Here is a 15,255-nt window from a genome sequence, read left to right as displayed (position 1 = left end):
CCGTGGGGTGACAGTGCAGCCTGTGAGGGGGGGTGCGGCGGTCCCCCAGTGTTGGGGACAGCGGGGCGATAAGGTTGGAGAGAGGCTTTTACATGCCAGGCTGTGGCGCTTGGACTTTATCCTGCAGGCCAGGGGTGGGGGGGGGGTGATAAGGTCGTTTTAAACTGGAGCAGGAGAGGCCCTGGTGGGAAACTGCCGATCAGGATGAACTCTGAGCAGCGAGGACACTAGTCGTTGGAGCCCGGTCGTTTCTCGTGCCGCTGGAGGCTCCTCCCCCCGGTGCCCCATGGCCCTGGGCGCCCCCTCCTTCAGCTGTGACAGGCCAGCCTCCGAGCAGCCTGGGCCGGGCCTGGCATGCAGAGGCCCACGCAGGACGCGTCCCACTCACCCCACAGGCTCCTGTCAGCTGTTCAATTGTGCGAAGTGGGTCTGGGTGGGGAGCCCGCCTCCATCACGGACGCAGGCAGAGAATGCACACTTTGCTCGTTGGTTCTCCATCATTGTTTTACCTGCAAGGAAAGAGCATTGAATTAACTTTTAATAGCCTAGTTTCCCCCACCACCCACCCCTTATTTTAAATAGTAACAAGCCGGCAGGTCATTAAGGCAAAGGAGAGAGAACTCAGCAAAGCTCGTTCTGGCCCTTGGTTTCTGCCCCAAGTAAAAAGTGCCGTGGACCCTCGTGTTTCAGGTGCCGCTAATCTGGAGGCCGTGGCTGACCGTGGGGAGTTAGGGACGTGGGACCCACTGCGAGCCCGGCAGCCAGGCGTGTGAGCAGCGATGCGCAGCCGCACGGCGCTCTTCGGAAAGAAAACAAAGCGAGAGAGGTGATTAAACGGCCCCACGGGGCTGTCACGAGGATAAGGCGAACTAATAGCATGCACGGTGCCCCGGGAACGGTGCCCCGGGAACGGTGTCCCGGGAACGGTGTCCCGGGGACGGTGCCCGTGCCGCGTTCCGTGAGTGTGAGCATTCGCCGCTCGGACCGTCCGTGCCTGGACCGTGATGGCGGGGTTCTCAGCCCAGGCGACTTAGCGACCACTCAGTTACATCAGCGTATCGTCGTTATTGTTCTTACGCCATGACAATAGCGTGACTCCAGGAGCCTCATCTGTGACTGTTCGTCCTAGCCAACTGGAGAGGTCTCAGTTGTAATTGGAGTCAATGAGGCAGCAATTGTGAAAGTGCTCCCCAGTGGGAATGCTCTGTGACGGGGCGTGGAAACGTGAGCCGATTTCAGCTTAAGGGGCAGAGCCGGGCGGGTATCGGGGGTCCCAGATACCTGCCTGGACCCACCTGGGCCTTGCTTGCCCCGCCCGCCATGCGGGGGCGGGGGGGGCGGGCCTGGCGAAGTGGCAGCAGAAGACGGTGGCGTTGAGCAGCGGCATCCAGCTCAGAGGCGGTTGCCGTGAGCTGTGGCGATCACCTCCATGGCCACGGCTCCGTTTGGCTCCCGGCCTCCGGGCTCAGGAGTGACTTCCCAGCTGCGCCACATCAAACCCTGTCACCCTCAGCTGTTTACCGAGCGGCCACCAGCACGCGGCCCTGTACTGTGTGCTGTAGGGGTGGAGCGGACGTAGAAGGAACAAAAGCTTTGTTGTTCTGGGTCTTCTAATCTGATTGGGAAGGTAACATGGACACCTATCAGAAGTTAAGGGAGTTTCTGTCCCTTTTGAGGGCAGAACCTGGAGGCATGTGGGCCTCCTGCTTGGTGGGGTCAGAGTAAGAACGCTGGGTGCCAGGAAGGGTGCGGGTGGTCACCGAGGAGCCACGGAGAGGCCGCCACTTCCCCAGCACGTCCCTGGCGCCCCTCCCTGCCTCAGGCAGCCCTCACCTCGCCTCATCTGGCGCACGCATCAGCCGGGATGATGGAACCACTTCCTCGTTTTATGGGACAGGGAGCCGAGGCCGAGGAAGCTGAGTCACTTGCCTGGGTTCGCTCAGTTAGAACTCTGCTGCACGCCTGCTTTTTCCAGATGCGCCTCGGAGGGGCTTCGGCCTGCAGCCGATGGAGCCCTGGGGAGGGTGAGGACTGGCGATTCAAGGTCACTCGGGGAAGAGGTCACCACCTGGGATTGCCTCTGACACAGCTTGTGCCACATGACGAAATGCTGGCCTGCAGATGCCGGGAGGCAGAGCTGGGCATATATGGTGGCCCTGGCCCCAGAGGACAGACCCTGTCCTGGGGTGGCCGTGAGGTCAGCCTCCATGACTGCTGCTCTGAGTCACAAGGCCAGTCCTCCCATGGAGGACGTGGGGCACAATCTGCCCATTGTGTGCCGAGGTCATGCACACATTCTTTCTGCCCTGGGTGGGGGGCTGCTGCCGTTTAGTTCCGCTAGCCGCCCGTAGGGCCTTTTGCTGTGTGGAGGGGAAGGCCGGCCCCCAGGCAGACGCACGACTTCATGACCCCATTACTAGCCTGGAGCAGAGCTGGACTTTGTGCAGATTGGGGGTGTGGCGGGGGCAGGGGGCTCCCGGGCTCTGACCCAACACGCTGGCCCCGGCCCCTCTGTGTGTGTGTAGACATCAGTGTTTTACAGCACGGGGTTTGAGGTGTGCCGCTGTTTAGCAATACCGATGTTTACTAATATCTTTTCCCAAAGTTGTGCAAAGAGCTCGTACACATTATTATTCCAGGCTCCCTCATTCCTGCGCTCACTGTTGGCATGTTGGGCCGGATCATTCTGTATTGTGGGGGGCTGTCCCTGCATATAGTAGCATGTTTAGCAGCATCCCTCGCCTACACCCACTAGATGCTGGTAGGCCCCCCCACCCCCAAATTGTGACACGTCTCTGAACATTGCTGAACATCCTCTGGGGGAAGATTCACCCCCGGGCGAGACCCCCTGCACTTCTCAGCATAGCTGCTGTGCGAGCTTCGCCGGGTCAGTAAAGCTGTCCCCACCTTGAAAGCTCGGGCACGGGGGCCCCATCGGGCACAGCGCCTGATTTCGGAGACCAGGGCCTCCGAGCAGGTCTGCAGTCCTGTGAGTTCTTCACTTCGGTGGCACCGGCAGCGGAAGGGTCACTCTCTCCCGTTTCTCCTCCTGCCCTGTTCTGAGCCGTGACTTCCTGGTCTGCTTCTGCGCTGCCCACGTGGGCTGCACGCCCACCATAAAGTCCAGTGTGCTCTCCTTTGACCTTGTGTAATAAATCACAAAGCTGCGCACTGGCTGAGAGTGAAGCTGCTCAGGTAGGCCACGTGCTGGTCCTCTGCTGACCTCGGTCCTCCGGGGATGGATGGAGCCGGGCACAGGGACCTTCTCTGAGCCCCTCCCTGCACGTCCCCTGCTGGGAGGGTCTGCGCCCCCTGCCTCAGACCTCCCACACCCCCTGGCTTCCAGCCCCTGACCTGGCCCGTATCTCCCCGTCTCCCCATTGACCTGGAGATCATTCATCAAGTAACCATTATGTCATTCATTGAACAAGTCTTAACCTGAGCACTTACTGTGTGCCAGGATTCATAAAAGACAATAAGTGAGGCAAATCAGGTAGAGGCAGCTCCTGCCCCAGGAGTTGTATTTGTGTGTGTCAGGGTAGGGGTGTGTGTGTGTGTGTGTGCGTATGTGTGTGTGTGTAGAGGGCGATGCTAACAAAATAAATGTAACTGGAGGAAAAAGTAACACAGGCTCCGATTGTGGTAAGTTGTAGGGAGGAGAAAATTCCAGGCCTGTGATCATGGGTTGGTTCTCATCACCTTATCCTACAGCCTCTCTGAGGAGTTGACACTGAGCCGAGGCCCGGAAAGCACGGGGACGTTGTGGAGCAGGACGAGGGGCAGCGTCTGCCCCGGCCCCTCGGCAGGACGGGCACAGAGGCCCGGGGACCAGGAGCTGGTGCGGCCAGAGCACAGTGGCCGGGGCGCGTGTGCGAGCTGAGCATGCCTAGTGGCCTCGGTTAGAGGAGGGCTGAGGAGTTCAGCAGGAAGTCAGACAGTGGTCCCCGCGCCAGGGGTCATTGCCAGGGTCGCCCCTCTGACCCCAGTAGCGTCCTCTGTTCTCATGCAGCCGGAAGCTGGTAAGGCTGGGGTTACTGAGCGCAGAGATGCAAGGCCCAGCTGGCTTCTGGCCTGAGTGACCCTTGGTCACTGCAGAGTTCAGCAGCCCACTGGAAAGTCAGCTCTGGCTTCAGAAGGGTCCTCTCACACTGCTGACAGCAGTGTGGGCACCCCGAGTCCTGACCGTACTGTTTACATACCCGTCAATGCAAGCGGGGAGCCTGCGGGCCTTGGGGAGGCCTCGCCTGGTTCTGGGAACCGAGGCAGGACTCTGGCTGGCGGGCTGTGGGCGGGGCTGGCAGAGCGGGCCTCTGGGGAAGGGACCTGAGGGCACGGTCTGATCCCCAGGCCCACCTGAGCAGGTGTCTGGAGAAGACAGGTGCTTGGGGAGTGAGGGAGCCGCTGCTGCCGGGGGTGGGGCCAGGCTCCTGCGACCTGGGCCTGGCAGCCCCCTTTCTGGTCCTCGCCTTGCTCAGCCGTCAGCTCTGATGGTTGGGCCAGATGAACACTGAGACCCCTCCAGCCCCAGGGGACCCCAAGGGGAAATGCCAGCCTGCCCTGGTTTGCCGTCAGCCTGTGAGGAGAGGCCTTCTGGCCAGCACTCAGCCTTCCAGAGCCCTTTTCCAGCCCCGGAGGCTTCGCGTGGCCTTGCTTGCTGTCTGTCTGTTTTCCTGGAGGACCTGAGTAGCGCCGTGGCTCTGTGACAGGCCATGTGACATTTGTCAGGCACCTTGCCAGCCTCCGGTCGATGGGAGATGGAGAACACATGAGTTCGATGCCGACATCTGGGGACAGAAAGGGTGGGACCGTTCTTAGTGGCGGGCCTGGGACGGAAGACGGGGAAGGTATTTGCTGACTCAGACAATAAAGTGTCCAGTCCCCTTCCAGTCCTCTCCTCCGCAGCTCTCTGGGGTCTGTTTTGACAGGAGCCACATTTTTTTCGTGGACTTTCCTATCACCTCTGTGAGCAACAGTGTGTGTCCCCCATCGGGGTCACGGTTTCTCCCCATCCTGCTCACACCACTTGCCAGATGACTGGGCGACAGTCTGGGGAGACGACCCCGTTGGAGGGACAGTTGTGGGTGGCGCCTGCCTTCAGGTGCCGGGGCCTGTAGCCTGGAGGCCACCACCGGCACCCTGGGGCGGGTGCGCAGGGTCACACATCCGGGGGCTCAGGCCGAGCCCTGCCCCACACGGGCGCCCTCTGCGCACCTCTCCCCGCCTGGAGAGGGGGTTCCTTTGCACCGTCTGTCAGCGGTGTGTGTCCCAGACGGCTCACTCAGGAAGGCGGCGCCTAGGCGCTCGGACCGCGCCTCGTTCTTTTTGAACCCCTGCTCTGTGACCCTTCAGGGGTGGTGGTGGTTGGGGGGGGGGTTGTTGCTGGCGGTCTGCTCCAAGGAGGCTTCCTCCGTGCCCGCCCCCCACCCCCAGGTGCTCCACTGGTTCTCCCGCCAACAGCCCAGCCTGGCACCGTGACTCTGCTCGTGGACGGATTCCGATGGATTCCCTGTGTCTCTGCGTGGCTCCCAGCAGTCCCAGTTCACTGATTTTGTGAAAGGCGACAGGTGCATACAGAACAAATTCAAGAACAGTTTCCTCCCGGTTTGTCTCAGGGCAGCTGTCTGTCCCCGCGGCCTTGGGCCTTTTCAGGGGGTTCCATGCATATAAACAAAGGTGGTCTTCCTGGTCTTCCTGTCCCCATGCAGACCATTGTTCCGTCCAGCTTATCTCGGGAATGATTTTCTCGTTGGCCCTTGAGCCACCTCATTCTCTTGAATGACTGCACGGTGTCCCGTAAAATGACCCTGACGTCCCTTTCTTGGCCAGTTCTCTCCCGATAGACATTTACGACGTTTCTGATCACGCTTTAGAGACTTGCTACAGTGATTAAAATACCTTCACACGTGTAGCTTTGTATGTGCACGTGGGGAATTCCTTGGGATAAATTCCTAGAAACAGAAACACCGAGTTTATGCATTCTTTATTTCGATCGTAGCCCAGTTTCTCTCCATAGAAATGGTAACCAGTCAGCCTGCCACCCACCAAGCGCTGGTCCACGATGCACCAGTTACGGTGATGTTTTCAAATCTAGTTCGGTTTGGCATGAGTCGCCGAGGATCAGGGAGCCAGGATCCTACCGATCACCTCAGCCTGTTGGCCTTAGGGCCCTGGGCAGGGTGGCATCTGTGCCAGGCTCAAGGCCTGTTCGGACCTTGACCCTGGGCCACCCTGCTTCTGTCCGATGCTCACGTGCTCGTACTCCACCTCGGTCTTCTGCAGCCCCTGTGCTGTAAGGGCCCGACCGGCCACCCCAGCCTGAGCTCTGGGGTTTAAGTAGTGGGTCTGAGGAGCGAATAGGCCGAGGGGCAGATTGCACTGTAATTTTCCTTCCGCCGGCTCCGCCAAATCACAGAGGTGATACTGTGCCAAAGGTCAGGCGGCAGCTCGGTCTCCTGGTGGGGAGGGTCCTGTGCATGTGCCCCTGAGGCCAAGACTGCCTCTGACACGCTGCTCTACCCTTGACCCTTCCAGCCTCGGCCCCTGGGCCATGCACATGGCCAGACTGGTCACTGCAGAGCTCAAAGCTGGCCCTGTCACTCCCCAGCTTGGGACTCTGTGGCTTTAGGATTCAGTCCAAACTCCTCAGCTGGTCTGTCTCCAGCCATCTCCTGCCCTCTGCCCAACGTAACCTCCCCGTGAGACCTGCGTCCGCCCAGCCACACTCGGCTCCCTCACGCCCTGGCCTTGCTTCTGCCATCCTGTCTGCTTGGAGTGCTTTTCCTGCTCAGCCCGTGCCTGTGACCCTTTGTGGCTCAGCGTTACTGGCCTCGGGAAACCCTCTCTCTCCCCTCCTCCCCACCCACACCCCTGCGTCTGCATATGGAGACACTGGCCGCTCCGTTATCCCCAGTCGCCCCGTGTCTCTCCCCACCAAGGCGTCCCCAGCGAGGGTGGGCAGAATGCGGCTGCTCCGCCGTTGAGGAAGTGACCACCCGCACACACACGTCTTCAGGGCTCTCACTCTTCCTGGCCTCTGCTCCCCGGGAGGCCTCAGGCCGGCCGCTCAGACACCAGAGAGTGCTCCAGAATACAAATGAAGGTCAAGAAGGTCGATGGCCGTTGCCGAAGCCCCAAGGAGCCAGTTAGGAAGGGGAGAGAAGGAGCAGCAGGCGAGGAGACGCCTCTGTGTGCCAGGGCTGCGTCTAGGACGTGGAGGGTCATCTTCGTGACGGCACCGAAAGACAGCAGGAGTCCGTCCCTGACACAGAGCCACTGTCTGTCTGCCCATCTTGCTCGCCCTCTTCCTTCCGCCGTGGTGGGCATGGGTCTCGTTGCCCTGACGAGATCGGGTCCTGTGCAGTCATGTGCCGTGCGCGTGGTCGGGGCGTAGGCCCTGGGCTCCCGTGTTGGGGTGTCCTGGCCCCGAGGTGGCAATCTGGCTCCATCCAGGGGCCTAAGAGCTCTCGTTGTGTGTTGATCACATCACAGAATCAAAGGAATGTAGGACTTAAAAGTCAGAAAGGCTATTATAAAGAAATGCGTTATTCTGATCTCATTTTATACATGGGAAAACTGAGATCCAAATAACTTAAGCGACTTTCAGAAACGCATAAAGTTCATGGCAGTTCTGAGGACTTTAACCCAAACTTCTTGACTCTGGCTTTGCCTTAACTTTCGCAGTGCCGGGATTGGGACTGGCCTGCTGGCCGGCCTGCCAGGGGCTGGGAGGCAGAGGCCTAGGCTGACTGCCAGGGACCGTGACACAGGTCGCACCTGCATGGCTCAGGGCCGGACTCTGCGAATGGCACTGTGCGTGGCTGGACTTGGCATTCTTGCCCCCGGTATGTACTAGATGCTGCCATAACCTTCTCTTGGCTTCTGGGAGCCCAATCCCAAGGCTTAAGCTGCACGAATCTCCAGCCCCAGCCCAGGGCCAGGCCTGGTTGCCTCTTCGGACCCCTGGCCTGTGACGATGAACGGCCATGGGTGCTATAGGGTTTGGCTAGGGCCGTGGTTGGCCCCCTGACACATTCCATTACATCAAGGCACCTGAGCCTAGTGTGGACTCCTCGGGCCTGGCTGTGGCACATGGTGTTCTGTGGGCCGCAGTGAACAGGCAGGTTTTCTGGGCTGCCTGGGGGTGGTAGGCCCTGCCCTTGGCCGATCTCACGCCGGCGCACAGCGGTTGGCCTCACAGCTTCAGTGATCTGCCCAGAGGATTCATTAGTCATCCGCCCCAGAAAGCTTTGCCCAGAGTGGCCCACGACGTCATCCTCATGGGGAGCTGAGCTCCCAGGGCCAGGCCTCACTCTCTGCAGAAGCGTACTGCGCCTTCGACGGTGTGGTTCCTGCGACGTGGCTGAAATCTGTTGTCCTCCCTCCACGGGGCCGCTTCTGGGTTCAGCACACGTCCACTGAGGCCCTCCCACGTGTCCAGCACGAGCTGGCCTGAGGGTCCCGCATGTCCTTACCTCGGTGCCACTTGGATCCTCATCCCAGAAGCCACTGTGGACTCTTGCTGTCCAGTTGTGTCATTTATTAACTTTGCTAAGAGTTATTTGTCTTCTAGTATGTTAGCTTGCCTTAATCCAGGGTTGGGGACAGATGCAGAGCCTCTGGCCCAGTATGGTGGCCCCTTGGGGTAGTAGAAGGAGCAGATGGGGCCCAGCTCTCAGCTCTGCTATTTTACTGTGTGATCTTGGGCTAGTTTTCTATTTCCTTTCTCCTTTCTGAAAAGATGGGTGGACCAAGGGACCCTTAGGTCTCAAGGTCTGACCATCTGAGACTGCCTCTGGGAGAGGAAATTGTGAACTCTGTGCTGTTTTTTTTTTTCTTGTTTTACCTTGTTCTGTTATCAGATGCATTGTTCTGGGTCTCATGGGCTAAACCGCCAGGCTAAAGCCCTAGGCTTTGTCTGGCAGAACGTGATAAAGGCTCACTCCTCCCCTTTTAACATAAAATTCTAAAAGGACAAACCCAGCAGTCCTGGCCATGTTAGAATCGAGATGCTGCTCGTTAGCCAGGCCTTCCCATGCCTTGTTTTGCAAGGCTAGTGGGCTCTGGAACCACACGGCCTAGGTTCAAGTCCCATCCTGGCTGCTATGTGGCTGGGCAAGGTACTGAGGTGCTCCGAGCCTCGGTTTCTCTGTCGAGTGGGCTGCTACAAAGTGTGCAGAACACTGTCCTGCATTTTGTGAAGAGCAGTTGGCTGCCACCAGTACCACCATCACTGTAATCGTCAGTAATAACCCATCCTGGAATCGTGCCGGGGCGTCACGGTGTCAAGACTTTAGGAACTAGAAGCTTGTGGCTTTTCGCCCACCACTTGATGGGAAGGAGCTAGGGCTGTGCTCCCAGGGAGACTCAGGAGGAGTGAGATGATGCCGAGTGAGCCCAAAGGCACCTCCTTTCCCGTAGAAGCCCCCGTGGGTAAATTTGCATGGCCACAGGAGGTAATCTGAGGTTTCCCCCAGCGTCGGTGTGGTGGCTCAGTGCTGACTAATACACGCAAACCCGGGCCGGCGGGTCCCCGCCTCCGGTCCTCGCTCTCCTGGAAGGCGTGCCTGCCTCTCCCTCCCAGCCCCGCCCAGCGCACGCCTCCGTTTTATCGCTCACATCGCTCACCCGGCTGTTCCGTTGCACCTTTGCTGGACGTGGAGAGCTCCCTCGAACGCAGCGGCGTCAGGCTCGCTGTCACTGTGGTTCTCGAGTAAGGGCTGCCCCATAAGGGTCGGCTGGGCTAGGACTATCTGGGAAACCACTGGTAAAGACCCAGTGGGAGACTGCTCTAGACCCGCCCGATTCGTGTACCGAGGAGGACCGAGGCGGACCGAGGCTTGCAGAGGCCCAGTGTCCCAAGTGTGTGTGCGGGGAGGAGGCATGAGATTTTTACCCCAGGTCTCGTGGCCTTCAGCTCCTACGCTATAACCTCTTCACAGCATTGACCTCACTTGACAAAAGAGGAAGCCGAAGCCTAGGGAGAAGGGGCTTCTCGCACTTCGTGGGGTACCCCGTCCTCCATCCCGGCCCCCCTAGCCCCACGGGGGAGATCTTCAGAGCAGTCCATCACGCTGAACGTCCTGCCACAGAGGTTGGCGGCGAGGCTGTGCGGAGCGGGGCTCGGGCCCGGGGACTCGGGGGCCCAGGGGCCCACGGCCCAGCGAGCTGAGGCCTGAGCGTGGTGGAGCGAGGCCGGGCATGGACCCCGCACTCCGGAGCCCGGGTAAGAGTTTCACAGTTTAATCTCTCACCTCGTAGGATGGGACGAATGTAGCAAGACCTGGGTGCATGGTAGCTGCTGTCATTTTAAAATTGCTGAGTGTGATATTGTTTATCTTCATCTTTGCTGTCACTAACCTCTCATGGCTGGATCACGCTCCTTCTTGAGGGAGAGCACTGGCGTCCGAACCCGTTTGTGGCACGAATAGGGGCGCGTAGGGTTGAAGCCAGGGAGAAGCCGATTACTTGCCTTCCCTCCCTCCCTCCCTCCCTCCCTCCCTCCCTCAACTGGTTGTTATGGGAAATTTAAAAATACTCGAGAGGAGAGGCTGTGGCGCACTCCCACGCACCGTCACCGTCACCAGCCTCGCGGTTAGCAGCTCCGTTTCGTGAACGCCTCACCTAGCTCTCTGCCCCGCCCCCGAGCTGGGTTATTTTAAAGCAAATCCCAGACATCATATTTGATCTTTAAGTAATTTCAGTCTGCATCTCTAAAAAATGAATCACCGCTTTCTGAAAAGGGATCTGCGTCGTTTCGGGGTTGCGGGCCAGAGCCCCCATGACCTCCTAAGACGCGAGGGGCGGGAACGGAGTGCCCGTCCTCCTTCCCTGTAAGGAACAGGCTGGCCGGCTGCAGCTGGCGTGGTGGAGGGCGTCCGGACCCCAGCCGTCCGCAGAGGCGTGCTCCCTGGAGCCCCGGCAGCTGTCGGCCGGGGGATTGTGCCTTGCTCTAGGCATCAGCAGGGGGTTTGGCTGCAGCCGGAGCAGCCTGGTTGCTGATCCCGGGTGCAGGGCTTGCACGTCCCTTGCTTGCTGTACTGGACGGGCCAGCACCGGATGAGCTCAGCGACCCTGGACCGGGTCAGATTGGCCTTGAGAGTCCCTGTGTTCCAGGATTATGAGAATCCCTTTCGTTTTTATATCTACCAACTCCTTTCATCTCTGTGAGCTCCTCGTTGCCCACAGCAGCTCCCAGGCATAGATTTTATTCAAGACACATAATTTATATACAAGGAAACAATCTGAGAGATCAGCTGTAGTTTCTTTTTCACAGACACGGAGTGAACGGCAGAGGCAGAATTTGAACTCAGGATCTCTACCCGCCTTTCACTCCCTGCTCATTTCCTGTCCGTGAACGGAACTGCAGAGGACACAGCATCTCTGGTGTCCGTCTCGGTCTTCTCATTTGGCTCAGATTCTCAGTGGGGGGAAGTTTGGCTCCTCCCAGCCCTAGAGAAGCCCCGGTGCCCCTCTTGGCATCATCATCCCACGGGCAGGGAAGGGAGACCATCTGGCCGGTCACTGCCCCTTTGTGCCCTCAGCCAACAGCATTCTCCAGACTTCCTCCTGGTCCTGCTCACCTGGGGCTGTATACTCCTGATTTCTCCTCTTTTCAGTCTGCTTACAGCCAGCCTCCCCTGTGAGGCTCCAGAATCCCTTCCTGGGTGTTCGCAGCAGGCCCTCCAGGGAACGTGTGTTTGCCGTTTGCCATGGAGACAGTTTGGGCCTGTCTTCCTCTGAGTGGTGATAAAACGGTCCAGGGCACTCACCCTTCCAGCAATTTGGTAATTCTAAGAGACTCGTGAAAAATGCATGAGGCTGCGATACAATAGATAAGCTGAAAGGCTTGGAAGAAAATCCACTTGTGGATAGTGGGGGGATTGGAAAAACTCTCTCTCTGCCCTCTCTGTCCTCGTCCCAAACGAGATCATGTTTAGGAATGATTCCTGTGTTAGTGCCGATGCTTTCATCCCTGCTCAGAAGCTTGTTGGCGCCTGCTTGTCAGATACACTCCCCTTCGGTTTCTTCTAGCTTCTTTCCCTCCTGAGTTTGGCTGAAAGTCACGTCTTAATGATCCCGAGTTCCCTCTTTAAAGGTCACTGCCCCGAAGCGTGAAAGTGGAACCCAAACCAGCACCTGTGGGGTGCTCTTCTCGGGACTAGGGGGGATTTCTGAGGGGGCGGAAGGAGCGGGTCCCTGTTTTACGTGACTCAGTCGTCGGGGGAGAATTGGGCCAGCCCGCTGAGCATGTGTGTGTCCTTTCCCTACCCGTGACGCCGCTAGCAAGTAGCTGTCTGTCCTCGGCAGCCCCCACGTGCGGCCTTGAAGTCTGTCTGCCTCTGCAAACACTGGCCCTCGCTTTTCTCCAGTTTAGACTCAAATCAAGAATGAGGAAACTGACACCCAGAGGAGCCAAGCGGCCTGCCCAGGGCGACGCCAGGGGGTGATGATAGTGGAGCCTGGTGTCCTCGATTCCTGGCCCCTTCCCCTTCCCTCTATACCAGGCCCCTTCCCAGCACGATGGGGGTGCGGGGAGGGCAGGTCAGTGCTTTTAGTTGCTAACCCAGAGCGCGAATTCGTCGGCCAAGATGATGGATCCGCCAGAGCAAAGCCTAACCGGCTTTCTTTTACCCCGTGTCTGCTGCACCCTGCAGGACGCCCTGGGCACTAGGGATGAGTTGACGGTTGCTGAGTGGATGACTTTTTGAGATGAGGACTTTCATAAGATTTCACGTGTGTGTGTGTGTGTGTGTGTGTGTGTGTGTGAGTCTTGGTGTTTCACGAATGCCGGGCTCTTAGGGCAGCGTAGGCCCGGTTCAGAGGAACGGGCCCTGCTCAGGGATGGTGCTGATGGGTGGTCGCCGATGGGGAGCCCGCAGTGGAGAGGCGCAGGCACCCAGGTGAGGCCGAGGCGTGGGACGGGGTTAACGGGACAGGGCGCCGTGGCCTGAGGGATGAGCCTTCCTTAAAGACGCCTTGCAGCTCGTCTCCTTGTCCGCTGTGGGTGCCGTAATGGTGGTCTCCCGCATCAGCTGCTGGGCCCGTTTCCGAGCTGACTTGCCTTCAGTCATGTCAGGAGGAGGGGAGGAAGCAGTGACCGTGGCCTCCGCTTGCACTCAGGACTGCAGAAGGCGCGTGCGGGAGAGGGCCTGCCGAGGGCCTGTAGGCCCCGTGGAGTTCGCAGGTGTGGGATGGGAAGAGGGCTCCCCACATTTTGCACTGGCCACCCTTCGGGAACGGAGATGTCTTTTTAAACATTTGGAGAAGAAGACACAAACGAGCCCATCGCCAGATCCTCTGCTATGAGACACAGCGGAGGAGAGTAGATACGAATCTCTGGCTTTCGTGTTTGAGAGCCCTTCAAAATGATTGCGAGGAGCCAAAATAGGTTCGCTGAAAAGAGGAATAATTTTAAATGGAGCTCTATTTTTGTTGATAAAGCTTACTAGAAAAGAAGCATTATGGCTTTTCCCCTGGCCTTTGCTAATCTCCCAGGCCGATCTCGTAGACCGGGTGAGGAGGGGGGTGAATTAAACTGGTATCTTCGTTCTTCGGGGCGGCCATAACAACGTATCACATACCGAGTGGTTAAAACAACCGAAGTTTATCCACTCACAGTTCAGGTCGCCAGAAGTTTAAAGTGAAGGTGTCTGCAGGGTCGGCTCCTTCCGGAGGCTCTCGGAATCTGGGCGTGCCTCTCCGGGCTTCTGCTGGCGGCTGGCAGCCCCTGGCCGTCCTTGCCCTGGAGCTGCGTGACTCCCGTCGCTGTCTTCACATGGCCTTCTCCCTGTGTCACTGTGTCCAAATTTTCCTTCTCTTAGAGACACCCAGCATCGGCATTGGATTAGGATCCACCCTAATCCAATATGACCTTATTTTAACTTGATTACATCTCTAAAGACTATTTCCAAATAAGGCCATGCTCACAGGGACCGCAGTCTCGGACGTGAACAGATCTGTTGGGGGTGCATGCGCGTGTGCACACACAACTCACCCCACAATCACAACAGCTGCCGAGTGGCCTTTCTCACACCCAGCCTTCCCCCGAGCCCTTCTCCCCTTACTCCAGCATTCCACATTTTTATGCTCAGAATCACAGAGTTTTAGAGCCAGAGAGGCGATCTCCTTCACTGTGTCAGCCCCACAAGGCCCTGCTAGCCCAGCGATGTGGCCCGGGCTCCTGTCGTCACAGAGGTGACGAGTGGCAGGGCCAGGGCCCCCGTGTTCTTTTCCTCGAAACCTTTTGCTCTGTCTTTTGTTGAATTCCATGACGGATGATAGCGTCTCGTTCCCCGTGGGCTTCCGTGTCGTTTCCCCAAGAATGCTGGCCCTTGCTCAGAGTTTCAGTCCACCGCGAGGTCAGCAGGTGTTAAATGAGCCCTCACTGGAGCGAGCCCTTGGGGGGCCAGCCGGTCGCCCCGTGCCTTCCCACAGACCTCCCTGCTGGCTCCTCCTCAGAGTCCGTGTGGTGCCGGGTGCTGGGCCATGCTCACGGAGTGGAATCCACACGTGGCTTCCGGTGACGCTTTATCCGGGGTTCAGATGAGCAGGCCAGACCCTGGTCACGCTTGCTTTCTTGGCCCTGTTTTCTCAGCGCGGGCTCCATTTTGAGTTGTGGCTTCATCAGGCCTCTCCTTCAGACCCCGGAGTGGCTGCCCCCAGCCGCCCAGGTTCTGGGCTTCCTCTTCCCAGGAAGGAGTGTCCTTCTCCCAGCCTTCTCTGAAAGGGTTCTGAGCCTGCCCCTGGACCGACTCGGGTCCCGTGTCCTCTCCTGAGCCAGTGAGTGGCCCCTGGGTCCATAGTGCCCTGATGGGGCTAACCCAAGTCATGTGATCCTGCGACCACGTGACGCCCCCGACAGAAGTGCGGGCCGGCGGGGGCGGTGAGAAGGCAGGGATGGGTGCGGGGGGGGGGGGGCGGGCGTGCGGGATGACGCCGTGCTTGCCACCGTGTTCCAGCACCAGCCTCCCCCCCCTCACCAGAAGGAGTGTGTTTCCCTTTCAGGAGTACATCGATGCCCACCCCGAGACCATCGTCCTGGACCCCCTTCCTGCCATCAGGACCCTGCTGGACCGCTCCAAGTCCTACGAGCTCGTGCGGAAGATCGAGGCCTACATGAAAGGTGTGGACACAGGCGGGCGGCCCACTGCCGGGGTGACCAGGCGTTCGTTGGGCGGGGCGAGGAAGGGTCTGGTCTCTTTAAGCATGCTGGGACAGGAAGCAGTTGAATCCAGGGTGGGGGGCTGGGGGTGGCAC

At 58.8% G+C, this 15,255-nt stretch overlaps 1 protein-coding gene across 7 annotated transcripts in view; it reads left to right on the top strand.

Moving 5' to 3' along the window:
* Window positions 1-15,255, top strand: part of ITPK1 (inositol-tetrakisphosphate 1-kinase) — a 139,978-nt gene that overhangs the window by 88,314 nt on the left and 36,409 nt on the right. For all 7 annotated transcript variants that reach the window (XM_016145468.2, XM_036238318.1, XM_036238316.1 and 4 more), the window contains one exon: window positions 15,004-15,121. In XM_016145468.2, the coding sequence (XP_016000954.2) occupies window positions 15,004-15,121 (118 nt within the window). The remainder of the gene's footprint in view (window positions 1-15,003; window positions 15,122-15,255) is intronic.

This window comes from Rousettus aegyptiacus, unplaced genomic scaffold (assembly GCF_014176215.1).
Source record: "Rousettus aegyptiacus isolate mRouAeg1 unplaced genomic scaffold, mRouAeg1.p scaffold_m13_p_3, whole genome shotgun sequence".
Classification (NCBI taxonomy): Eukaryota; Metazoa; Chordata; class Mammalia; order Chiroptera; family Pteropodidae; genus Rousettus; species Rousettus aegyptiacus.
The sequence above is the reverse complement of the archived record's forward strand: the minus strand, read 5'-3'. Positions and strand labels throughout refer to the sequence as shown.